Source organism: Hemiscyllium ocellatum, chromosome 26, assembly GCF_020745735.1.
Source record: "Hemiscyllium ocellatum isolate sHemOce1 chromosome 26, sHemOce1.pat.X.cur, whole genome shotgun sequence".
Lineage (NCBI taxonomy): Eukaryota > Metazoa > Chordata > Chondrichthyes > Orectolobiformes > Hemiscylliidae > Hemiscyllium > Hemiscyllium ocellatum.
In genome coordinates, this window is record NC_083426.1 from 8,305,871 (window position 1) to 8,332,344 (window position 26,474).

Genomic DNA, 26,474 nt, shown 5'->3' on the forward strand with positions numbered 1-26,474 from the left:
GAAGGAGCTGTGAACCAACTAAGATTGAAGTTGTGAATCTTTTGTTATTGGATGGTATGTATATTTTGGAATGGTTTCCCATGGAAAGTAATGAATAAAATGAGCTACCTTTGGCATTTTGGTGTAAGAGTACAAAAAAAATTGTACTTTTTTTTTGTTTGGAGGTGAAAGGTGTTGTACTACCAACTTTGTTTCGAAGATTGTGGTGTTGGGAAAGCACAATCAGGCAGCATCTGAGGAGCAGGAGAATGGACGTTTCAGGCATAAGTTTCCTGATGGACAGCTTATGCCCGAAACATCGATTCACCTGCTCCTCGGATGCTGTCTGACCAGCTGTGCTTTCTCAGTGCCACACTGATTCTGACCTCCAGCATCTGCAGTCCTCACTTTCTCCTACTAATTTTGTTTGGAGAATATGTAAAAATAGCTTGCACTCTACATGAGTGTGATGATTTCACGTGTTTGTGCTGATCTGAGTTTTGTAATTTCTTTCTGTTAAATTCGTGTCCACATTGATGTATCTAAGAAATATATTCTGTATCGAATTTGATTAATTCAGAAACAGCATGTGAAGCCTTTTTTTTTTATTCGAACTTACACACCTGAGTTCAAGTCCATGAATCTGCAGTTTTTATCAGACTACCATACAGAGAGCTCTGTGGTTTCCTGCACTAGCAATGTCTGTCAAATCCGTGTAAGGCTTACCTGAAGTCACATTGCCTTCTTTTGCACAAATGAAACACAAAAATACACACACAACAGCACAACCAACCCACTTTCAATTATTCACATCTACAGTCTTGGAATTCATTTAGTCTCTGTATTTCATGATGTGGACCACCCAGGACCCCAGTTAAATTACAACAGTTGGCGTTGTCTAGATGCAGTGAAAATCATGCTTGTTTCTGAGCAAAACCCAAGCGTTGGAGAAATTTAGTAGGTCCAGCAGCACTTGTAGAGACAAACTGAGTTAGCATTGAGTCCCATATGATTTTTAAATGACCCTTCCTTCAGTTCTACTTCACATTTGGCTTCAAACATAAGTTTCTGTTTGTCGCTGCCAGAAATTGCCCACTTTCTTTTCTTTCTTTCTTTTTCTTTTCCTTCGTTCCTCCTTCGTTCCTCCTTCGTTCCTCCTATAAAATGGGTATTTGGAATTGTCTGCAAAAGGAATAAGAAAATGTTATTCTGTGAGGAATTTGTTCCGTTGTCAGCAAGTTTTTGTGCATTTCAAATAAACCTTTGGGAGTATAACCTGGTGTTGTGACTTCTGATCTTGTCTAACTTGGTCCAACACTGGCACCTCCATTACTTGGCTTCCATCAAATAGGGAGTTAAAATTCCTCAAATTCTAAATGAAGAGTTCACCCAGTACCCCAACCAACAACAATCCTCACCACCAGCAACACCTCACTTTTTTTCAATGACCATGTGGCAAGCACACTGGCTGCCTTAACCTCCTGGCAATTTTATCAGTTATTAATTATGTGACATTGAGAGATGGCAACCATTGAGTCATAGATTAATTTTTCTGCATGACCTTAACTGATCCGAAGCATCTGTTTTAAACAAATATCTTGGGTATGCCAGGCTATTCTACATGAAAATGAAACTGATTGTTTTCTAAATGCAGAAGTGACTTCAAAGCATGCCAATGACTCAGCTAAGCAACAGCTCCAAACCTTAAATTTGTCTTTAGTTGCATCAACTTTAGCGACAATCGAATGAAGGCATGCACCGAATCTAATGAGATCAAAATGTCAATTTCACACACGATGACTTTGTCACAGACTACCTTACAGAGAGCTCCATGGTTTCCTGCACTAGTAATGTCTGTCAAATCAGTGGAAGGCTTATCTGAAGTCTCATTGCCATCTTTTGTTCAGATGAAACACAAAAGTACTCTAACAGTACAACCAACTCACTTTCAATTATTCACAGTTGTCGTCAACTATTCAGCTTTACTACTTCACCAGCTTACTATCAATAATTCTTTTATCTGTCCTATTTTTCTCTTGCTCGTTGTGAATATTGTTTCCAGCTATTAATCTAACTCTCAATGCAGTTCTGACAAAGTGTTAATGCATTTGAAACGGTAAAGTTTTTACTCCACAGATGGCGCTAAAATTCCTGGGGCTCTCCAACACATTGTTTGTTTGATTTAGGTGCAACACTAGTTGAACAAGTAATCTAGACTTTAATTAGACACCATCATTGTTATTCTAGACAAAAGCAATATAATTTTGAATAAACCTGTTGTTGCATGACTTCTGAGCTTGTTTAATGGAAGGATCTGGGTTTTCTCTCAGCTTGCAAAATGTCAAGTCCAGCAATGTAGCACTGTTAATGTATTGACAAGTAAAGTTTGAAATTGCAACATTGAGGCAAAATTTAGAATATGGCCAGCTTTGACAAAGGGTCAGTTAGACTCAACAATCAGCTCTTTTCTCTTCTTACAGATACTGCCAGACCTGCTGAGATTTTCCAGCATTTTCTCTTTTGGTTAGAATATGGCCAATTCAGCCAAGCTGGTACTTGGGTGAATATGGGAAAAGGTACTGGTTTGCTATTTTAGTTTGTACTATCAATTTTAAGCTAAGCTTTGGGTTATGCAACAGTGTGCACCAGGACCAACCTGAAGATTTTGTTTTTCTTTTCAATTAGTTTGGAGCTTGATGGAATCAGTGTCAGTGCTGTGACTGGGGCTGCTTCAGTTGCTGCGTGTATGAATTAAGCATCCCAAGCTTTTAACTAACAGGTCCAGGTACAAATTAATCTGTTCTGGCGTTTCAGTAAAAGATCCGTGTGTCTGAACAAGTGAATGAAGAAATAAAATGCACAAGTTACTGCCCTGCCTGATGGGTGATGGCTGCAAATTGGATCATCATTCCAAAAAGGGTGGTGCTAAATCATCTGGAAGGAAGAAAAAATATTATGGGGACAAACATCAAAAACAGGACGTGGTAATAACTGAATTCTTGTTTGAAACAGCCAACACAAATTGCATGAAGTGAATGTGGCACTGAGATTCTGGTTCTGGTCATCACTACAAATGCAATTGTAAATTTTCTTCAACTTATTCACTCTTTTATGAATTGTGTAAGGTGATTTCAGAAAGCCAGACCACAAATAATCCCATTCATTTGAATTCATTTTTAAGCTAGTGTTCAGTTGGTCAAGTGGCACATGTGCCCTATCCTGACCCTTCTTCTACATGGAAGTTTCTCAGGTCAGTGCAAATGAAGGAAAATATCTTGTCAACTTTCAGTTTCTTTCCTATCTATAATTTGAAAATTGGTTTAGTGAAATGAATTAGTCGCAGTTTGTATTCATTAGATATCAGATTCAGCATGACAACTACCTGATAAATTTCTGTAACAAAAGTTGATATTTTCAATTCATAAACTCGCCAACAACTGAACATCAGAGTCATGATATCTAAACTGATTCCTTTTTCATTATTTAGCTCAACAATATTTTATGTAATTGTCTTGTCATTTTCAGAGTGCATTGTCTGACACTATTAAAGACATTTTGCTGCAATGTCCTGTTTGGGAAGGAACCTGCTCTCTTTATTCAGTCTGGATTTCGGTGATTCCAGTTAGATTCGTTAATTGCTTTTTCTGAAGTGGCTGAATGAGCTGTCCAGTATGTGGTGTGGAGGATATACCCAGAGCCATTAGATGACTGGAATAACAAAGTCATTGCTGCATTAATGAAAATTGCTGGAAAACATCAACATATGTGGATAGAAATCAGCATTAACATTTCAGGTCCAGTGACTGTGCTCTTCAGAACTAACAGCTAGTGAAAGGAGGGTATTTGCACAGGATAGGGACATGGGGGGAGAAATAACCGATAGATGGAGCCCAGCAAGAGAGAAAACAACAGTTGGACAGGCAAAGAAGTGGATAAAAACCAGCTTAGGAGAATGAGTAGCTGTTACTGCGGACTATTAGTAGCTGACAATGGAATGTGTGGTAGCAATCCATGTAGAGCTGAGGACTAGTATGTGAATGTGATGGAAAGCATGGTGCAAGGTGCTCCACCCCCTCATTGTTGATGTTGGGTCTAGAAGGCTGCAGAGTTCTCAGGCAGAAAATAACGTGCTGCTCTTCCAGGTTTGGTTCAGCTATACTGGAGCACTGCAGCTAACTTGGAGAGATGTTGGCAAGAGGAAAGGGTGGTGTTGAAGTGGCAAGAAACTGGAACCTCAATCATTTCTGTGGATAGAACGTAGGTGTTCTGAGAAGCAGTCATCCAGTCGATCTTTTAATTTTCCCAACTAGAGGAGACCACATTGTGAACAGCAAATGCAGTAGACAAGATTGTATGAAGTACAGGTGAAGTGCTGATTCATATGGAAGGTGTGTTTGGCCCTTGGATCGTAAGGAGAGAGGAATGAAATGTGCAGATGTTAGAACGTCTGGCATTTCAGGGGAAAATGCCAAGGGAATGTGTTGGAAGTGAAGGAACAGTGGATCAGTGTGTCCTGGAGGAAATGGTCCTTGCAGAAGGCTGAGAAGCAAAGGGGAGGGGATTATGTGGATGCTGGTGGGGTCGCAGGTGAAGACGAGAGACTCTTATTGCTGTTGTTGGAAGGGCTGAGGTGTGGGTGTTGGGTTGGATGCAGTGGAGGGCATTTGAAGACCCCTTTGCTGAAGTTGGCATCATCAGAACAGATGTGCTGGAGGAACTGAAAGCATGGGATGGTGTCCTTTTGAGGATGGTGGGTGTGAGGATGTGCAGCCAAGGTAACTGTGGAAGTTTGTGGGTTTGTCATGGATAGCTTGACCACCAATATCCCCAGAAATGGAAACAGATGTCAAGGAGGGGCGGGGGGGGGGGGGGGGGGGGGGTCAGATAGACCAGGTGAAGGTGACAGTGGGGTGGAAATTGGAAGCAAAGTTAATAAACTTTTCCGATTCCAGACAAGAGGGAAGCAGCACTGATGATGCCATCAAGAAACTTGAGAAATAGTTGTGGTTGGGGTCCAAAGTAGGACTGGAACAAGGAATGTTCCATGTTTCTTTGTGAGGTACAAGTATAACTGGGGTCAGTGTGAGTACTCATGGCAACTCCTTTGACCTGCAGAAAGTGAGATGGGTTAAAAGAATTTGCTCAGGTCGAGGATGAGCTCAGCCAGGCAGAGTCAAGCGTTGCTTTGTGGTTCATTCAGGCATATTCTCAGAAGAATTGGAGATCCTTGAGTCCATCTCGATGGGAATGGATGTGTGAAGGGATTGTATGTCCATGGTCAAAGGCAACTGGAGCCCATAAACTGAAAATCTGAAACTCTCCAAGCATCAAATGAATCGTAAATGTGACACCCTATCCTCTTGATTAACCCTATTTTCCTCCCTACCATCAGTTCTGAAGAAGGGTTGTTGGACCCAAAACATTAAGTCTGATTTCTCTCCACAGATGCTGCGAGACCTGAGATTTTCCAATAATTTTCTTTTTCAGATTTCCAGCATCCGCAGTTGCCTTTTCAGCATTATTCATTTGAGACTTATTTCTGAACAGCATCCTGGGAAATTTGCCAGTCTATTTTGATCAGTTATGGAATATGGCTGTCATTGGTTAAGCCACCACCACCTGATACATGTGCCTCATTACTCTTGAGCAGCTGATGGTGAATTGTCTTTTGAAGTCTTGCACATGGGGTGGGTAGACTGTGTTTTATTTTGAGGAGAGAGATTCTAGACTTTGACCGAGTCACAACAAAAGAATGACTGACTGATAGAACTCAGATTTGAGAATGGTTTGTGACTTGGGGAATTAAGTACTGGTGTTGCCATGTATTTGCTACCCTTGTTCTTCAAACTGCTTAAGATTGAAGGTTTGGAAGATGTTGAAGTAGCCTTGCAGAGTTGCTGCAGTGCATCTGTTCTATTACCCTGATGTACTTTTATAAGGTATGATTTGTCTGGTCAGCATGCAATACAATACTTTTCACTATCCTGGTGCATATGACAAGCATAAATAAATCCATGTTGTAGATGGTGGGTTGCTTTGTCCTGCTGGGTTGGGCAGCCTTGGGACTCAGTGATTATCACTGTTGCTTCTGTGCCAGGGATCTGGGTTCAAATCCACCCTTGGGCAACAATCTGTGTGGAGATTGCACATTCTCCCCGTGTCTGTGATTTTCCTCTGGGTGCTCTGGTCTCCTCCCACAGTCCAAAGATGTACACGTTTGGTTGATTTAATCATGGTAAATGCAGGGTTACAGGGTAGGGTGGGGCGCTCCTTTGGGTTGGTTGGTGCAGACTTGATGGGCAAAATAGCCCCTTCCCTGACTCTCGGGATTCTGATACTGTCTTGCTGCTTTGGGTTTTGTTGAGTCTGCATTCATGTAATTAGAGAGTATTTGATCACATTTCTGACTTGAGCCTTGTGGACGGTGACTTTGGGGAATCGGTGAATTTTTTTTGGAGAAAATCCAGTGTCTGTCCAGTTGTTCTAACCATGCTATTTATATGACTGGTCCAGTTCATTTTCTATTTCATGGTAACACCCAGGATGTTTGTAATGTCAATTTCTCCTTTTTTTTAGGTTCTCTGAGCTGCATATCATTCCCACGGCATGAAGAGGAGTACCTGCAGGCAACAGTGGGCTCTTTTCCATGTATTATGATCCTGGGTCAGAACTGTGGAGCCAAGTGTCATTTACTAAACAGTCTCTTGGGTGAAAAACTCTTGCCAGTCATCAGGAGCAGCAATGAGAAGAAATGTAAAAGGAGACGATTGAAGTTCACCCATGGAAAGAGGACCAGTATTAGCCTGGCCTTGCCTGGTCAATATGTGTTGGTTCATCACCTGGCAGCACACCAGGGCAAATGGGATACAATTCCTGAGGAGGACCTGGAAATCCAAGATGATAGTCAGGATCCCGCACATCGTGCAGCACATCTGGAGGTAACATTGCATCATCCGTTGTTGCAGGTAATGTAATTTTTGAGATGTGCTGTGAGATCTTTTTATTTCTATTGTCGTCTTCATTCCTAGTTCTGAAGAAAGATCACCAGCCTGCAGTGTTAGAAATAAATTGCTGCTTGAGCAATGTACCTCAGCTTTCCAACATCCACAATGCGCTTTTGTACTGATGATCTGGGTTTGGGAATTTACCCTCTGGTGTTTAGAAGACTGAGGTGATCTAACTGAGCATAGTGTTGAGGAGGTTTGGCAGAATGGATGTTTGTTTTCCCTGGCTTCTCAGTTAAGAGTTTTGAGGACTAGTCTTGTGACAAGAGGCTGATTCATCCAGAGTCCTTTGAGGGTAAATTTCTTCTTTTTAAACAAAGGGGAATTTTTGGAATTTTTTGACATTAAAAGTAATGGATATTTCATTAGGAACATCTTTAAAGCGAGTAGATCTTTGAACTGTAGAGAAATGAAAGTAATTATGAAGATGGCTTGGAAAGCAGGACTTGACATCAAACATGTTCAGTTGAATGAAGGGGTTGGTGTGAAGAGTTCATTTTTATGCTTCTACCTCTGCTCCTGCATGTATTTCACTGAGTCACTTCTGCCCTGAAGAGTGCAGAATAGAAGACAATTCTGTTTCTGTACCCAGTTCAACTATTCCAGGATCTATCATTGTTCCATTGCTCTTTATTCTTAAAGTTCTCATCTTGTAACCTGAAGAAAATGGATGTCAGCCAGCAGAGCTATTCTCACATCAAGTCCAAGTTAGATTAATTCTGCAATGATTTTATTGACCACTTTTTTGAGTTGCAGAGGGATCATGATTGCACAGTTTGGCACCTTTCATTGGTAGCTGATTTCAAATGATGTTAGGAACACATGGAAAGGAAGAATATATTTACATTTGAAATCTTTAGCCCTTTCTTACCCAGAAAATGCTTTGAGAAAATTCTACTTTTAAATTGAAAGAAACCTAAAAACATATCTTGCGTCCAGGATGAAATGACTTCAGCATGCAGCATTGAGAGATGAAACAAGTACCCTGGCAAGATGACTGATAGTAATGGTTCCAGAATTCAAAATTAACACTCAAAGCATAACAAGTGAAACCAGGTTAAAGAAACAAACTATCGAAGCATTTGTATGATCTATATTGTTAAAATGTTGGAAATGCACAACAGAACTGTGTGAATTAAAAGCAAATTGTGCTGGAAGCGCTTGGCAGCACCTGGTGGAGCAGAGATCATGTTGTAGGTTTGTGGTCCTTTGTCAGAAGGAGAAGTTAGGTTCAAGTTTTGGGGATCAATAGAAATATGGAGGGGGCTGTTAAAATGAGTTTATATTTTCATGTTCTATTAGAAATCATGAAACTGAACATGGTAACAATTCAATTCTAGATCATCATTGATTTGTCACTAAGATTAATTTGAGTGGAGAATTTGCAATTTTTGTGTCAAGTCTGTGCTGACATCTCTATGACTGAAATTAATATTGGAATTATCAAAGACTGTGTAGCTGACGTGTCTGAATAGTTCACCTCTGGTTCAACACAGTCAAGCTTTTATTTGAAGATAGTGCAGTTTTAAAAAAAATTACTTTGGAGTGTGACTGTCACCTAAGAGTGACCATTTAATGCCCATTTCAAATTAACTTTGATTGGAATGTTGAGTTCTGACCTTAAACTGCTGTAGTGTGTGGATTATCACTTTTGTAGCAGCTTTTGTGCAAGTCGATGGCTTCTTTGACCTTTAGTGTAATGAGTAGTTTGGGTTTGGACAGTGGTTGAATATAATGAAGAGATTTGAGTGACTGAGCTGTGAGTGTCCTGCAGTTTTTAAAGTGCATTGGGTTTTAAAGCTCTACGTATAGAATGCAGACAGTGCAGGAAGCCACTCAACCTGAAACACAGGCAATTAATGCTCCTATCTATTATTTTCTCTCCCCCCCCTGCCCCCGCATCTTTCAGAGAAAATGCCTCAATTCCCTTTTGCAAACCTTAGGTGATCACCTCCACAACGCTCTTGGTCATGTGTTTTGCATACGTTTCATTCACTGTGCTCTTGACCTTTTCCATCTACCTTCAATTATTTTTGCAAACAGATGTCCCAGTCCCTTTGCTCCTGCATCCCTTCCAGAATTGAAACCCTTCATTTTGTATTGTCTTCTGTTATTCCCGCTAAAGTGAATCATTTTGCTTCACTTTCATTGCATAAGATGATGGTGGGCCAATGCTCAGTGGAGTTTAACAATGCTCAGTGGAGTTTAACAATGAGTCTTATTTTAAGCATGTAAGACTCTGGGGTGGTAACTTGCTGGCATGGATTTGTCCTTTTTTTAACGTAGAGGAACCTGCACAATTTTCCACTGCCGGGTAGATGCCAATCTTTTAATTACACTAAAGGGCTTAGTTAGAGGAGCAGCAAGTTCTGGAGTACAAGCCTTCAGTACTTTTGCTGGAATGTTGTCAATCCCTGCAACTTTGCAGTTTCTTGATATCATCATGTTGAGTGAATCGAATCGGATGCGAGACTGGTATCTGTCATGCTGGGGACCACTGGAGGATGGTGAGGTAGATTGACATTTCTCGCTGAAGATTGCATTGAGAGCTTCAGCCTTGCCTTTTGCACTGATGCGCAGGGCTATTCTGTTATGAAAACTTGGGATATTTGTGCCCATGGCTGTAGACGGCAGGCACATTTCTGCTAGCAACCTCAATTTCTTCCCTAGCTTCCCACAATATCCTAAGATGCATTTGATCAGATCCCTGAGACTGACTGACTTCTAACACTTTTTAAGATCTCCAGCACCACCTCTTCTGTAATGTGAACTGTTTTCAGATAGCAATGTTTATTTCCCCAACCTCTCCAGCTTCCATGACTATTTCCATTGTAAATCCAAGGCGGTGCCAGATAGATTGTCATAGAGAAGGTGATGGTTCTTGAACTGCATCAATCCTTAGGGTGTCAGTATGCCAACAGTGCTGTTAGGATCATAATTCCAGGATTTAATCCCTGAAATTGTGGAAGTATTTGCATCTTTTATTTTTGATGTGCAGCTGCAGTCAAATTCAAAATATAGCTAACATTAATCAGCATTAATGGAGCAAGAATCGTTTTAGGTGCCATTTTATAACTTCAAAATTGTTTTTCTTCTCTTCTGTGTTCACTCATTGTGCTGTGCATCAGCTCCATGTGAAAGTTGCATCATATTTTAAGTGTTGTTTTCATAACTAACAGAAGCTTTTCTCTCAAGCCGATTTAAAACATTTCCTAGTAAAAACATTGTTGCTCAGTGAATTTTTAAAGCACTGAACAGATCAGCACAGTGTAAGCCTTGTGAAGTAAGCTAATAAAATGTGTGCGGTTTGATTTTTATAGTTTCCCTGGACACTCTGACTCTGCATGTCCCACTTAAAATTTACCCAGTTCTCCATTTAAATGTTGAATTTGCTTCCACAAACCTTGCAGCAAACAACTTAGCTCACGACTTGCTCAACAAATATTCGCTAGTTATTTCATTTGCCATGCTGTCCTTTTTTTAAATTCCAATAATTATTCACCACGTGTTGAGTTAACAGGAACATGTTTTGGGTGAACACGTGTGGAGGGAAACCACTTTTTTAGAAAATGTCTTTTATTTGTTTGTGGCATGTGTTCATATCTTGAGAGGATAACATTTATTCCCTATCCTTAATTCCCTTTGAGGTTATGGTGAGTCACCTTCATGAATGTTTGGCATTTATGTGATGCATGTATATCCACAGTGCTGATAAATATATAGTTGAAGTAGCTGAAACACTAAGATCAGTTCCACCATTATCCAAGCCTTTAATTGTTTTGAAATTGAACCCATTTTGGAAATTAGTAGTGCTGCAACTTTCTAAAGGGAAAATCATGTTTAACTAATGAAGTGGGATATTTTTGAAGAGGTGACAGAGTCCTAATGACAGTAAAGCCATCAATGGGATGTACATGAGTTTCCAGAATGTATAATATAGTGCCACATAACTCCTCTCTGTCTTCAAATCAGTTAAAGGATCAGGTAGTGATTTAGGTACAAAATTGCCTGAATGATAGCATGATGATCAAAGTAGTTTGGGGGCAAGAGGAAGGTGGTTGTGCAGTTTCCCCATGGAATTGTATAGGATTCTTGCTTTTTTCTGATGTATATTAAACCTAGGTCTTGGTGTGTAGGAACAGTTTAAGATTATACAATACTGAGAATTGTCAACTGAGATGAGGACAGAGTCAAAATCTGAGCATAGACAAGTTGATGGAGTAGGCGGATAAGTGGCAGATGATGTTCACACAGTTGTAGGCTCAGGTCTACAGCACACAAAACCCTTATGGCCCATTGAGTTTGCACTGATCCAAAATAACCACTTAAATATTCTAATCTTGTTTTCTTATCCTTAGCCCATAACCTTTATACTTGTGCTGCTAAGGTATATATCTAAATAGCAGTAAAGTGTATTGAGGGTTTCTGCATCTACCACCCTTTACAGATTGCGTGTTTCAGATTCCCACCAAACTCTGGGTGAAAGAGTCTAGTTTGCATCTCCTCTGAATCTTCTCTCCCTTAGCTTTTTAATCTGTGCCCCTCTGGTTATTGATCCTTCCGCCAAGGGGAGAAGTTCATTCCTGTCTACAGTGTCTTGGCCCCTCAATGTTTGACATGAAAGCAGACACAAATACAGAACTGTGAGGTGATGCATGTCAGCAGGATGTGCAATGAATTGCAATATAAAAGGGGATGCATGAGGAGAAGGGCCTGGATGTTTGTGCATGAATTATCGAAGTATAGAGAGCCTTAAATAAAATGGCTCTATTATTGGCTCTGTTAGTATGGATAGAAAGTACAAAAGTCATGATGCTGAATTTATCTACTTGTTGGGGCTTGGCTGTAATATTCTGTACAGTTCTGGATGCCATGTTGTAGAAAGGATGTGATTGCATTGGATAAAGTGCAGATGTTTATAAGAATGGTTCCAGGGATGATGATCTTTAGTTAGGAGGTTATATTGAATAAGTTGGGACTAGTCTACTGGGAGATCTGAGAAGTTCTCAAAGTTGAGTGGATTCAAGAGTAGATGGGATGACGCTGTTCTCATTTGTACAAGGAATAAGAACAAGGTTGAATAGTTTTGAAGTGATGTGCAAAATAAAAAATTCTCACCAAGCAGTTCGGATATGGAAGTAATGCTTAGAGCAGTGGAAACCGGTTGAGTTGAGGCATTCAAGAGGACATAGGATGACTATTTAACAAGGTTAAGGCAAAAAAAGCAAGAGACTTGAAGAGCGGGTGTTGGGACAATGAGCCAAATGTCCTGCCCCTGTGCTGTAAGAGCTTGGTGATTTTTGGTTATGATTTCAACCTGAGATTTGCCACTAACTTCAGATAAATGAATTAATCAGTTTAAAAAAAATTAATTGTCTACCTATTCTAGGTCCTAAAGAAATTGGCTGGATATGTATAGTATACTACTGTATGCATTACAAGTGTAACAACGTGAAAGTTATCTTTTTTTCTTCTTCTCTGATCACCTCCAGCCACCTTTTTCTGCTTCCACTGAAAGTGCTGCTTTGGGAGCTATGTGCAGCGTTATGTCATTCTTCATGTAGTTGTGCCAATTAGTGTGCTGTTTGTTCATGTGTTCAACACAGGTGGTGCATTTTTGGAATCATTGTGCCAAATAACATTGAGATCAGGTTGTTCAAATTCTTTCACCCACACTCGCCCTCTGCCTCACTCTGTACAGGCTGTCAGGCTGAACTTTGATGGTTCACAAACATGCCCATAGAGTTCCAGCATGCTGCTCATTTTGTAAGACACCTTGCAAACAAATTTTAGCTGTCATTTACCTCCCCATGAGCACTCCCGTCGTCGGTTCACTTTTATAGTGAACCAATTGCTGTCCCTTGACCTAAGGGCAGCTAACTTTGCACAGGCAGAGCATCGGTGTCTGAACTTCGCAAGGAAATGGTGTGTGACCCATAAGGGAACTTTGCTCTGAGATCTGTTAGAATGCATATACAGTGGACATGGGTCATCTGTTGGAGGGGGTTAGAAATTAACATTTAAATCATCAGTTTTTCCAAAAAAAATACAACTGGCCAACTGTATTGTGATATGAAATGATTGATCTCTGCAAACCGGGTAAGTGCAAGGTACCGATGAAACTTTGCACCATGAGTACTTCTCAGAAAGACTGTTTTGAAGTAACTATCCTTGTAGAGGATAAATCATGGTCTCTTCCAATTGCAGCACAAATGGAATGTTTCCAATCCTTAATTGTTCATAAGGTAGCCCTGCTGACATGGTGTGAAATTCCCTTGGAAAAGGCCAAGTGACTTCAGCCAAAACTCTGTTTTGCGTTGTTTTCATTCCTGACACCTGAACTTGTTAAAACACACACACATCTAAGTCCACTCTGGATATCTCAATGTTTAGGTAGTTATTGGAAATTTTAAAGTGTTGTGTGCAAAACTAAAACCAAACTGCTGTGTTTTAGAGTTGGCGTCTATTTCCTTACTCGAAAACAATAACCATGGTCAGGATTAAATAACTGTCAAAGGCTGTGTACTTTAAATGATGGACATGGTGGAGCCTGTCTATTGACTGACAGTCTCTTTCCCCATCACCCACCCCTCTGAAAAAGCATCAACTTTTTTGTCTTTGCTGGAAGACATGTTTGTCAGTTAGTGAAAGTTTCATAAGGTTGTTAGCAAGTGTTGAATCAGATTTTGTTTTTTCTTTTGAACGTGTTTTTCTTATTTCCAGCTTTATTGAGCTCCAACAACTTTGCTGCAATGATGAATTTTGGCACCTACTGAAACATTGAACATTTCAGCACCTGTTGTGTTGTCAGGTTGATGTAAAACACTGCAGTATTTGGAGTTTTCCCACAACATTAAGCGAATCATTGTTTTCCGTACTGAATGTTCTTGTCTCTCTAGCTGGTCTTAAGTGTATATGCAGAAACTGGGTTAATAAAATGCCAATATTATTCATACAGCCCATAAAAAGTATAATTTTTATTGGGAATGAATGGTGGTTCAAGAGGCTGAGTTTGAAAATGCAGCCAAGAATAAAGTGTCAATGACAGGTGTCAGGTTATTAATATGTGAGCCAGGCGAAATATCGAAGTTGATGAGGCAAGTGAAAATAAGACCGACAAAGCATCTTGGAGAATGTTGTCGCCTTGTCCAATGTTGATTGGAGATTTGGTATAATGGGTCAAAATAATGAAATGCAGAAAGCAAAAACTAGTTCTGTTAGGCAGAGGTTGGAGAACTGTAGGATAACTCTGGTATGAATGAAATTCAAAACGAAGCTAGTGTGTGTACTGGTCCAACATTAATCCTTTGGAGGGAAACATAGGCGTAAGAAGTTCAGAGAACCCTGGCTGTCCAGGACAATGCAGGACTAAGTAAGTTAGAAAACAGCTTGCAGCAAGTCCAAAGAGAGCAATTTGGCTACAGCCCGAGAGGAATGCAAGGAACTTAATGCATTTACAGTAAAAAGTGGACATGCAAAGTGACTTGCCAACAGGATTAAGGAGAATCCTAAGATACTTTTCCTTGTGAACCTCTTTCCTTGAATGTATTCATCAAGTATGTGACCCTTCAGAGACCAAGGCGGAAATGTGTGAAGCTGCAGGATATTGGAAGGGTATTAAATGAATGCTTCCCTTTGGTCGTCACTCTGGAAAGGAAACCGGAAGTATAGGATTCAGGGCAAGGGCCTGTGAAGAACTTGTTCAGTTTGCCATATGAAATGGGTAGGCATTAGAGGCTCTGTCAGGTTTAAAGCAAAAGTCGTCCCCTGATCCACATGAATTGCACCCTAGGCTGCTGTGAAAGGAGAGGAAAGAAATTGCAGGGACTCTGGCATTAATTTTTAATTCCCCTCTGGCCAAGGGGAAAGAGCTGGAAGATGGCTAATGTGGTTCGAATTTTCAGGAGGGGTAGTAGAGATGAGCCAGAAAATACAGACCAGTGAGTCTCTCATCAGTGTTAGCGCAACTACCCCTTCAGAATTGTTTCAAGTGCATTAATAGCCACTTGGAAAGGCCTGGGTTAATTAGGGATAGCCAGCATGGCTATGTCAGAGGGAAGTCAGGGGTAACGAATCTGTTCGAGTTTTTTGACCAGGTGGTCAAGTGTGTGGATGAGGAAGTTCTGTTGATGTATTTATATGGATTTTAACCAAGCTTTTGACAAGTCCCACATAGGTGACTGAAGTTAAAGCACATGGAATTGAGGGGAAACTTAGTGAGATGGACCAGAAACTGGCTTAGTAACGAGGTAAACAGGGTAGTGGTAGAAGACTTTTTGTGTTCGTCTGTGTGACTGGAGTCAAGTGTACAGCAGTGTACCACAAGGATTAGTACGAGACTCTTATTGGTTGTCATACTTGTAAATAATATTGAAAATATGGGGGTAGTATTAAGCAAATTTGCTGATGTCACCAAGATTGGTAGAGTGGTTAACAGCAAAAATGATCAGATGGTCAGACAAGTGGTAGATGTTATTTAATCCTGATAAGTACAAGATTCACTTCACAAGAAGAAACAAAATTTGTGTGTATTTAATGAATAGTAGGATATTTGAGTAGTTCAGAGAATCTTGGGATAATTATTCAGATTCCTTAAGTTGGCAGAGTGTGTGAAGAGGATAGTTAAGACATGTGGGACACTTTGCGTTAATCAGTCACTGTATAGAAGCAGAGTGAGGGAGGTAATGTTGAAGGTTTGAGGGGAAAAAAAAGGCATCAGCTGGAGTACTGTGCAGTTCTGGTCACCTCATTACAGGAAGGATGTGACCGCACTAGAGGGGATGGAGAGGTGCTTCACCAAGATGTTGCCTGGGATGGAGAAATTGAGCTTTAGGAGGAGACTAAATGGGCTTGGATTGTTCTAGAACAGAGAAAGCTGGAGAGATGGGGAAACATGATTTGAGGTATGTAAGATTTGAGAAGTATGCATAGAGAGCAGCTGTAACCCTTGGTTGATGGATTAATTGCAAGAGAGCATGGTTTTAGAGTAAGGGGCAGGTGATTCAGAAGGGTTTTGGAGAAAAACTTTCACTTAGTGGGTGGTAGGAATTTGGGATGCACTGCAGTGAAGATTGGAAACCTTGCAACCTTGAAAAGAAATTTGGATAAGCACTTCAAATATTGCAACCTCCAGGAACAGGGTAGAAGTGCAAGAAATTGGGATTAGTGCACCCGAAGCAATAGTCCTACCAGTGTGGACTTGATGGGCCAAAGGGTCTTTTCTGCGCGATATGAATCTGAACTCAACAATGATGTAGAAGTTTGATATTTGGTTGGTGAGAATCTGGAATGCACTCCTTGCAAGCGTGGTGGAGACTGACTGCTGGATTGAAAAAACAATTGGATAAATACCTATGAGGGAAAACAAATGAAATGTTGACCTTTATTTCAAAGAATGAAAAGAATTGAGGTTTTGCTCTAACTGTACAAGGAATCTGTTGGTGTACAGTTGGAATACTGTGCAGTTTTGATTCGCCCCTGATCCAAGCAAAGATGCACTTGCATTGGATGCAATCCAGAGGAATTTCACTGTTAATCCTGGGAATGGAGGGATTTTCTAATAAGTCGAGTTGGTTGAATGAGACGTGACTTTGTTGAAACAGATTTATTTTTAGGAGAGCATGACAAAGTACATGCTTGACAGGTTGTTGTCTCTTGCAGGAGAGTCACAGGCAATTGAGTATAATCTCAGTAAGGGATTACCATTTAAGACAGATGAGAATATTTTTCATGGTCGTGTAATTGCGGAAATCTTTAGTGCAAACGGTTGCTGAAGCTGGGCTGTGTGATGAACAGATTTTTCATCAGTAAAGAGAATGGTTGTCGGTAAAAAGGTAAGAAAATGGACTTGAGCATGATCAGATCAGCCATGATCTCATTGAATGGCAGAGCAGATACAATGACTGCAAGGCCTCCTTCTGCTCTTCACATCATATGGTCTTTAGATTTGCCAACATATTTAATTTAACTAAATAAATTTTTTGTCCATACCCTGACCAATATTTCAGATTTTGTCTCCTTCCAGAATTTGATCCAAGGAGCAGGCCATTCAGCCTATTGAGCTTGTTTGCCAATCAATTGGATCTCTGCTCATTTGTAACCAAGCTCCGTCCAGCTACCACGGCTACTTATCTGCTGATGCTGCTAGGTGACAAATTTATCAGAATCCGATTTGAAGTAATTTATTTGCATAAAATGATTTGAGGTGAAGTGTTTTCTAACTTCTGTGCTGAATCTCTTGGCTTTCAATTTAAGGCTGAAAATGTGTTGCTGGTCAAAGCACAGCAGGTCAGGCAGCATCCAAGGAACAGGAAATTCGACGTTTTGGGCCAGAGCCCTTCATCAGGATCTTTCAATTTAAGGCACTGTACCCACCCTCGGTCCCAGTCATCAGTTGGGAATTTAGTCAAAGACAAAATTTGTTTATTTCTGCCTTCAGTTCCCCACCTCTGATTCTGACATAGTTACTTTCTCTGCTGGTTCACCAGTTGAAATGAATGAATTCATGAGTTTCATGCTTGGTTTGTTTTTCTTTATGTATTCTGTCTGATCTGTTTTATACCTGCCAAAAGGTTCAGCCATGTGCGAAATACTTAGCTCACCAGTCTCTAGGTTCTTTGCAAGCTCCAACTTTTGATTGCTTCAAACACTTGGCCCTCCACCTCTGACATTTCCAGCTGTGTTGTTTCTTCACCTTGCCCACACCATCATGCATTTGCAGACTAATGTTCTTACTAATTTTATATCCTTGGCCCTTCACACTTGGACAAATTTTTTGAATTTCCTATCTTAAGCCATGTCATCAACCACATTGTCTGCTCTTTGCTCATGATGTTGGGATGCTTGCTCTGTGAATGCTGCTGTATAACTCTTAGTGATGTTTAATGCTTTTTCCTCCAGTACAGTGCTGCCAAATGGAAGTAATTTGTTATGTGGCTGTTAGTTTTTGGACTGGGCTTTCACGAAAGTGCTGCATTAATTGAAGCAAATATTGCAGAGTATTGGGAAGATTCAAGTTCTGAAATGCTGTGATGTTTTGAGATTCACAGTTTGCAACTAAGTTCATTGTAACCCTGCTGATGCATATAGATATGTTTTAACACCGATGTATTTAAAATATTCTACGCCACTTGTATGAAGGAGGAAAAATAGTCTGGAGGCTGCTACTGGTGTTTATCAAGTGAGACAATGTTCCTTTTATCCACATTGACAATGTATGGTGGATGAAAGTCTGGAAGAGCAGTGATGCTGAAAAGTTAATGGGGAATAGATGCAAAAGATATAAGCTGCTTTGCTGCATTAACTCTGCACTAATGAACTTTAACAGTGGTAGAATATGTCAGGGCCATATCTTCAATTCATTGAATCATCTCTTCGTATGCAGGTAATGTTTGGTGACAGCAATCCTTGTTGCAGCTATCACCTATTCTAGGGTGATGTCTACTTGGTGAGTTTGTGTAATGCTTGAATATAATTGAACAGGCCAATTCTCTCATTTGAGATCGTTGTGCCCCACCTGCCCAATGCCCCACAGGTTAGTGGGATCCGGAGTGCAGAATTTGCTGCTTCTTCACTCCTGTTCTGCCTTGGCATGACAATGTGAGCAAGTTGTCACCATTTACCAGGGGTTGGTCACAAGTAGGTCCAGTTTTTCAGGTTGGTGTTGCTGTGCTTCAAAGGGAGCTTCAATGTGTTTTTAAAAAACATTTAGCTTCCCAGTTAAAGTCATATTGGGAAGACTCCAGAATGAAACCTGACTTCATAGCTCATTTCTTTAAATTTCACAGTTGGCTAGTGTGGCGTTAGGTACTATTTTCACAAGAATGCAATTGTCTTCAGGAGAACAGATGTGTATTAAACAGAAAAACAAACCAGGCTGTTTATAGACGGCAGATGCAAAGAGCTTGGCAGTTTTAACCTGGATCTTAACACCATTGTTGCAAACGTTATCTTTCTTATCTCTCCACCACAGTGGAGAGTTGACACTTTAAATTGTCTCTGGAAGTAATTGTCTGTATTCTCAACAGAGGATGTTTTGAGGCCTAAGCATGTACTTTATTGACTGTTTTTTCACCTGAATGTTCTTGTGCATTAAGTAAATTTTGTTACTGGACATTTTTTGGAAGCAAAGCTTTATACATATTGGGAGAGACCATACTGATTGAGGACTTGAGACTGCCAGCTGTTTTGCTGCCAATTGTCATCTCAATGATGAATGACATCCTTCAGCTATTTCTAGAAACCTGAATTCCTCAACAAGCTTCTCATTAGTTTGAAACATTCTGCTGGAAGATGTGCAGTCCGGTATTGCTATTGAAGCCATTTCTGGCTCTCAATCAATTCCAATTGTTTCACAGCCTTTCTGCTTTTGGATTCTATATCACCCATGAGGCACCATAAAGCTTTAGTGTTTTACTGCTATTGTGGGGCTCTCTTTACAGTTCTTTGTCATGATTTCATAAGGTGCAGAAGATATAGTTAGATTTCTTTTCAGCGAAAAAAAATCGAACAAGAGTTTATACACCCTCAACTGTAGTACCCTTACATAGCTTGGAGATTTTTCATTCACAATCAAGTGAATATTTCTGCAACACAGTGTAATGTTTGAAACGTGGTAGCTGGCCTGACGATAGTAACATGACAGGACTGAATGAGAAAGTCATTGAGATGTACAGCACGGAAAAAGACCCTTCAGTCCAACTTGTCCATGCCAACCAGATATCCCAAACCAATCTAGTCCCACCTGCCAGCACACTGCCCTTATCCCTCCCAACCCTTCCTATTTATATACCATCCAGATGCTTTTTTAATGTTGCAATTGTACTAGCCTCCACCATTTCCTCTGGCAGCTCATTCCATACATGCACTACCCTCTGTGTGGAAAAAGTTGCCCCTTAGGTCTCTTTTATATCGTCCCCTCTCACCATAAACATATGTCCTCTAGTTCTGGACTCCCCCCACCCAGGGAAAAGACTGTCTATTTGTCCAATCAGGCCCCTCATGATTTTATAAACTTCTTAAAGGTCACCCCTCTGCCTCTGACGCTCCAGGAAAAACAGCCCTAGCATATTCAACCCCTCCCTATAGCTCAAATCCTCCAACCCCGGCAACATCCTTGTAAATCTTTTCTGAACCCTTTCAATTTCACAACATTTTTCCAATAGGGAGGAGACCAGGATTGCATGCAATATTCCAACAGCGGCCTAACCAATGTCCTGGACAGCCGCAACAGGACCTCCCACCTCCTGTACTCAAAACTCTGACCAATAAAGGAAAGCATACCAAATGCCGCCTTCACTATCCTATCTACCTGCGACTCCACTTTCAAGGAGCTATGAACCTGCACTCCAAGGTCTCTTTGTTCAGCAACACTCCCTAGGGCCTTACCATGAAGTGTCTAAGTCCTGCTAAGATTTGCTTTCCCAAAATGCAGTACCTTGCATTTCTGAATTAAACTCCATCTACCACTTAGCCTATTGGCCCATCTGATCAAGATCCTGTTGTAATCTGAGGTAACCTTCTTCGCTGTCCACTACACCTCCAATTTTGGTGTCATCTGCAAACTTACTAACTGTGCCTCTTATGCTCACATCCAAATTATTTATGATCAGATATTCTGTCTTAAGCATGAATTGAGGGGCAGATATTATCGGGAACTGAAAGCATATTTCGTTTTTCATGAGGAAAGTTATGATCTGGGTATGTTTGATCTGGTTGAGAGAAACTTCAAGTAGAGTTTTCTCAATCTCTTGATTTGCTTATCAGGTAAGCAGGAACAGAAGAGAACAGCATGTCAGTTGAATAGGTTGCTGAAGTCATGGCAAAGTTAGTGTTCATGTCTCAGCCTCCCAGTTTTCTCCAACAGCTACAACCTGGTAAACTGGGTGAAATTCAGCTGTACCCCTTCTCTTAAGCCCTCCACTTCCTCTGTTGCCAGTTTGCTGATTTGTTTTCTAGTCATGAATAGGTTGAAACTGTTAGTTACCATTTCATTCACTGCAATGTAATGGACTCGTCCCATATTCTGTTGACTCCTAACCAGTGCCTCAGGCTAAGTTGGACTGTTTATAACCACCTATTTGGCTATGCAGAACATCTCCCCATCACATGCACTGCCTACTTCCAATTCACAAATATTTGTTGCCAAAACACATGCATTTTGTTCTTTTGCTTTTTAACACCGAACTATTGCAATGCTGTGCTCTCCCATAAATCTGAATTTCCTAGTAACTCTGCATCTTTGACTTTCTCCAGTTCTATTACCCATTGTATCCCCTGAATTGTGAACTTAACTCATAAAGCCTTTCCACCTCACCCTTTTTAAGACAATTCATCACAACCTTTGTCCAAACCTTTTGTCACCTGTCTAGTTGCTGAACGCAATCCTGTGAAACATCCTGAGACCTTAAACTAAGTTTTTTTTAAAAAAAAAACTACATTACTGCACATTTCTGGTCAACTTCTAACTTTTGATGGAAATCATTGTGCTAATTGTGTTTTCTGGCCTCCGTCATGATTGCCTTATTTGTTGAACCTTTGTTTCCTAAAACACATTCTTTTTTTTAATTGCTGTCTTTTTCCTGTCAAACAGATCTCAGTCCTCCTGCTTCAATTCTGCTCTAGCTCCTGGCATCTTTATGCTATTTATAAAATGAGGGAGGTGAAACTAGATCTTGTCACAAAAACTGACTGTAGGTGCAACTTCATTGTTGGATATTTGAGTCTCCATTTTAAAACTCACCTTTTCAAAAGTTGTTGTAAATTCTGCACGCCCTTCTAAGATTTCAACTAAATCTACCCAAGTGTACTACTAATAATGGCTGGCAGTGGGTATTTGGAGCAATAGCACGTTTGAGCGGATTTGTTTACATTTCTTTTTGTCAGTGTGCTACTGTTTAAATCAAGTACTCTTGAAAATCTAAGATCACAACCATTTGTTCAGTTTCTTTGTAGCCTGCTGACTCAGCAACTTATTGTCAAGGGTTCAGTGATTTGTGTGAAAATGTTGAAATAAGCAAAAGTAATTGCAGATATTCAGACAGAAAACTTCAAAGCCAGAAGCTCATCTAATTTAGAGAAAGTCATCCATGTTAGTCCCATAGTAGGGCTGATAATTGAAAAATATGCAAGTTAAATCTAATCAGATGTAGATCTGAGACACCAGATGGGTTACCCTGAATGATGTCTTCCCTGTGAGTATTTAGATGGAGCAATGAGCAACACTCTTCCCAAATTAGAACGGCCAGCCAGAATAGATAATATGTTCATACTAGGCAGATTAAAAGGGCTGTAGAGAAGCACTTCAATTTCAGACAAATTGTTACGGATAAATACTAGAAAAGAAGAGTAGAGATGGAGATTTATAAAAGATCAATGACATTATGAAGCACGTGAGTTGATTTGAAACAGACCGATGTAGTATCCATCTTCGAAAAGAGGGATATGAGAGACCAGGGTGCATCGATTTGATTTTGCTCCATTCTATCTAAATTAAGCACATGCCAATGAACAGCCTTTGAATAGCTACTATTGGTTTGGAGAGGAAAACCATGCCTTGAGCAGATGTCTTTTGACATGGTGTCCCTAGACTCCTGAAAAGATTTTGATTATGAATATTGACAGTGGATTAGGAACCAGTTGAATGGTGCTAAGTAGCAAACAGTCCTTCAAGGAGAAGGGCAGGGTGGAATGAAAAGCCCAAGCTGGATACCCTTGAAGTTGGTGCTATTTTAAAGCTCCATATGTGACCGAGACTCCAATTAATGCTGTATTAAATTTGCTTAGGCCAGATTTAAGAACAGTGGAATTGGAGAAGTGGCATCTGTCTTAATTGAAGCTTTTGTTGGAGTAACAAAAACAAATTGCTGGAAAAGCTCAATAGATCTGACAGCATCTGAGAAATCAGTGAAATCTGAGGAAGGGTCACTCAACCTGAAATGGTAACTCTGATTTCTCTCCACAGAGGCTGCCAGACCTGCTGAGCTTTTTGAAAAAAATATCTTTTGGTTGCTGATTAACAGCATCTGTGTTTCTTGCAGTTTTTAAATGTTTAAGTAGCAAAATGAACTGCACCTGCCAGTCATTGATTTAAGTGTAAAGTACAATAGGTTTCAAATAAACAGATATTCTATGCAATGATGAAATAACCAAAAATGAAAACCAAAACTTCAAGTCTTTAGCCACTCACTGTCATGCCAAAAGAGTTGAAAATGCAACTCTCAGCTAGGTAGTAGGCATATCACATTTAAATAACAAAACTTTTTTGACCCATTTATGGCATGTAGCCATTGTTAGTTATCTGCGTTTATGCTGAAGTCTCATTCCCTTAAAGGTGGGGGTAAGCTGCCACCTTGAACTGCAGCAGCTTATGATAGCTCATGGACCCACAATGTTAGGGAGGCGTTTTGCAGCATTTTGACCCATTGACAGGGAAAGCACAGCAGTACATTGCCAGTTCAGGGTAGTGAGTGACTTGGAGGGGAACTTAAGAGGTGTTGGTGTTCCCATATATCTGTTGCCCTTGCACTGCTGGATGTTAGTGTTCATGGGCTTGGAAGGTGCTGTCTTCAGGAGCTTTGGTGAATTTCTGCAGTGCGTCTTGTAGATGCTACACACTGGTACTACGGAGTGTCAGTGATCTCAGGAATAGATGCTTGTTTGTTAACTCTGCTTTCTGTCTGCAGATGTTGCCAGATCTGAGTTTCTCCAGCAAATTCTGTTTTTGTCTCTGATTTCAACGCTTGTCCATGTAGTGCCAATGAAAGAGGCTACTTTGTCCTGCATGGTATCGAGCTTCTTGAGTGCCCCCATCCAGGCAAGCGTGAATATTCCAACACATTCGTGACTTCTGCCTTGTAGATGTTGGCCAGGCTTTTGGGAGTCAGGATGAGAGTTAGCCGCTGCAGGATTCCTAGCATTTGACCTACTCTTTGTAACCACTATAATTATATGGCGAGTCCAGTCCATTGAAGAGAATCATAGAATCTCTGCAATGGAGTATGCACCAACCGTCTTCCTGTCCGGCCATGAATGTTATTGTCACTTTTCAGCCCAAACCTGAATGTTGTTAGGGTCTTGCAGCGTTTATGCATCGACTTCATTAGCATCTGAGGAGTTGTAAATGCTATTTAACGTTGTGCAAGTTTCAATGAGCATCCTCACTTTGACCTTCAGGTGGCAGGAAGGCGATTGAAGCAGCGACAAATGCGTTGGGCTTGATTCTGCTGCTTCTGATGGTTCATGATAATTCATGGATGCCCAGTCTTGAGGTCCTCAATCTGTTTCAAGTCGATCAGTTTAATATAGTACTGGACAAAATGATGTAAAGTATTTTGTTTCGGTGGAGGTGAAACTTTGTCTCCACAGCCTCTACAGTGGTCACTCTTATAGATACTATCTGTACAGATGCATCTGTGGCAGGCAGAGTGGTGGGGATGAGTTAAGTATCTTTTTGCTTCTCTGTTCCCTCACGATCTGCCCCAGACTCGATATAACCACTATGTTCTTTAGGACCTGACCAGCTTGATCAATCGTGATACTGTCAGGCCACTCTTGGTGGCGGACGTTGAAATCTCCTAGCCAGAGTATGTTCTGTGCCTTGCCAACTTAACTAATGAGAGTATGAAAAGGATACATGTTTCAAGTAGTCAAAGTCATGTTCGGGACAGGATCATGGAATGATCAACATTTTAAATGGACTTCATGTTGGAAAGGGACAGATGGAAATCCTTGTATATGTTTAGGATTCATCAGTCAAGGGAGTTTGGTACATGGGTAATCAGGTGGTTTCCTTGCCCAGGTTTAACCTGGTGCCTTGAGGTTACTTTGACTCTGGACATAATGTTAAGACCTCCAACAGCAACTCCCTCTTGATGGTGTACCATAATGCTGCCATCACTGCTAAGCCTGGCTTGTCGGTGGAGCAGATCCATCCAGGCACAGTGAGGTGCTGTCCGAGTCACTCTCTGAAAGGTATTATTCTGGGAGTATGACTGTCGTGCTGTTGTGAGAAGAATCTGTGACAACCAGCGTTGTCCCGACTCATGTTCTTAAACAAGGGAACAACATTTACTATCCTTCAGTTTCCTGGCACCACTCCTGTCGACAATGATGACACAAAGATCAAAACCAAAGGCTCTGCAATCTCCTCCCTGGCTTCCCAGAGAATCCAAGGATAAATCCCATCCAGCCCAGGGGTCTTTGCTATTTTCAGATCTTCTAAATTTGCTAAAACCTCCTCTGTCAACTGCAATCCCATCTAATCTAGTAGCTTGCATCTCTGTATCCTCACTAAATGTGAATACTGGCGGAAAGTATTCATGAAGTGCTTCTCCTATGTCCTCCAGTTCCACACACAACTTCCCACTGCTATCTTTGATAATCTTACTCTAGTCATTCTTTTATTCATACTTAAAGTAAAAATTATGAACTTTATTCTCTCTTATACTTTAAGAAAATTTAATGAAAAACTGTTTACAACTCCTTCCTGTAACCTATCTTTTACTTCCCTTCTATAATTCTAGTCCACTAAACACCTGGTTTAAGATTTACTGAAAAATTCAAATTTCAAAACCTGCCAGCAGTCGAATCTTCTCTTTATATCTTACCCTGTAGGCTTGCTCTCTAGGTCAGCATCCATGTTTTCTCTGTGCAAACTCCTTCTCTAGACAGGTACCTCTGGAGTTCTGCCAAGCAGCCTACGTCGGTGTTGGTTTGTTTGCCTCACAGGTGTTGCAGACCCAGTTTCTCTGTCAGACCAGGGCCCTCTACAGTGCTCTGACTCCCACTGAACTCAGTTTTCAATTATACTGAGAGCAACATTATGGAAACTGATGCTAGACTAGCTGAAAGTACAAAACCTTACTGATTCCAGGAGTGTGGATCTGCCCCTGGTCATTTTCTAAATTGCAGTTCTCAAATTGGACATGCCTTGTACACAATAGGTGTGAATCATGCAGTTATAAGGACCTGATTGCATAGTCATGCAGGTGGACAGTGTTGGTCAAAACTAACCAGGAGTGTCACAAATGGAAGAGGTAAATCTCTAAAATATTGAGTAAATAGTGTTTGTATGAAAAGGATACATGTTATGAGTAGTCAAAGTAACTGTTTAGGGGACAGGGATTGGACTTCTATTTTCACATGGAATGATCACTATTTGAAATGGACTTTATCCTGGCGCGGAGCTGATGTAAATCCTTGTCTGTGTTTTCGGAGTGAGACTGAACACACTTCAGCAAAGATGTTCTAGTGAAGCTTTTGCAGGTCTATTTGTCTTGTGATTTTAGGAAAGAGTGAACTCTCTGTTGTACTTAAAACCTGGATACAGGTGATTCCTTGATTGTTCACCCAGATGGCAGTTCTTCATGTGCTAATCTGGTCTGAGGTCCAGGGGGCTGTTTGTCTATAAAGAGGGATGGCACAATTCAACAGAATCTCTCTTGTATTTGTGCCCTCTTCCATAAGTAAGTAAATGGGAAGTGAGCATGAGTC

The 26,474-nt window shown here is 40.6% G+C and overlaps 1 protein-coding gene across 6 annotated transcripts in view; it reads left to right on the forward strand.

The window, feature by feature from the left end:
- Positions 1 to 26,474, forward strand: part of dstyk (dual serine/threonine and tyrosine protein kinase) — a 127,989-nt gene that overhangs the window by 32,555 nt on the left and 68,960 nt on the right. For all 6 annotated transcript variants that reach the window (XR_009646108.1, XR_009646107.1, XM_060845318.1 and 3 more), the window contains exon 2: positions 6,556 to 6,944. Coding sequence is in view for 4 of the 6 variants with exons in the window: in XM_060845318.1 (XP_060701301.1) it covers positions 6,556 to 6,944 (389 nt within the window). In the remaining 2 variants the exon portion in view is untranslated. The remainder of the gene's footprint in view (positions 1 to 6,555; positions 6,945 to 26,474) is intronic.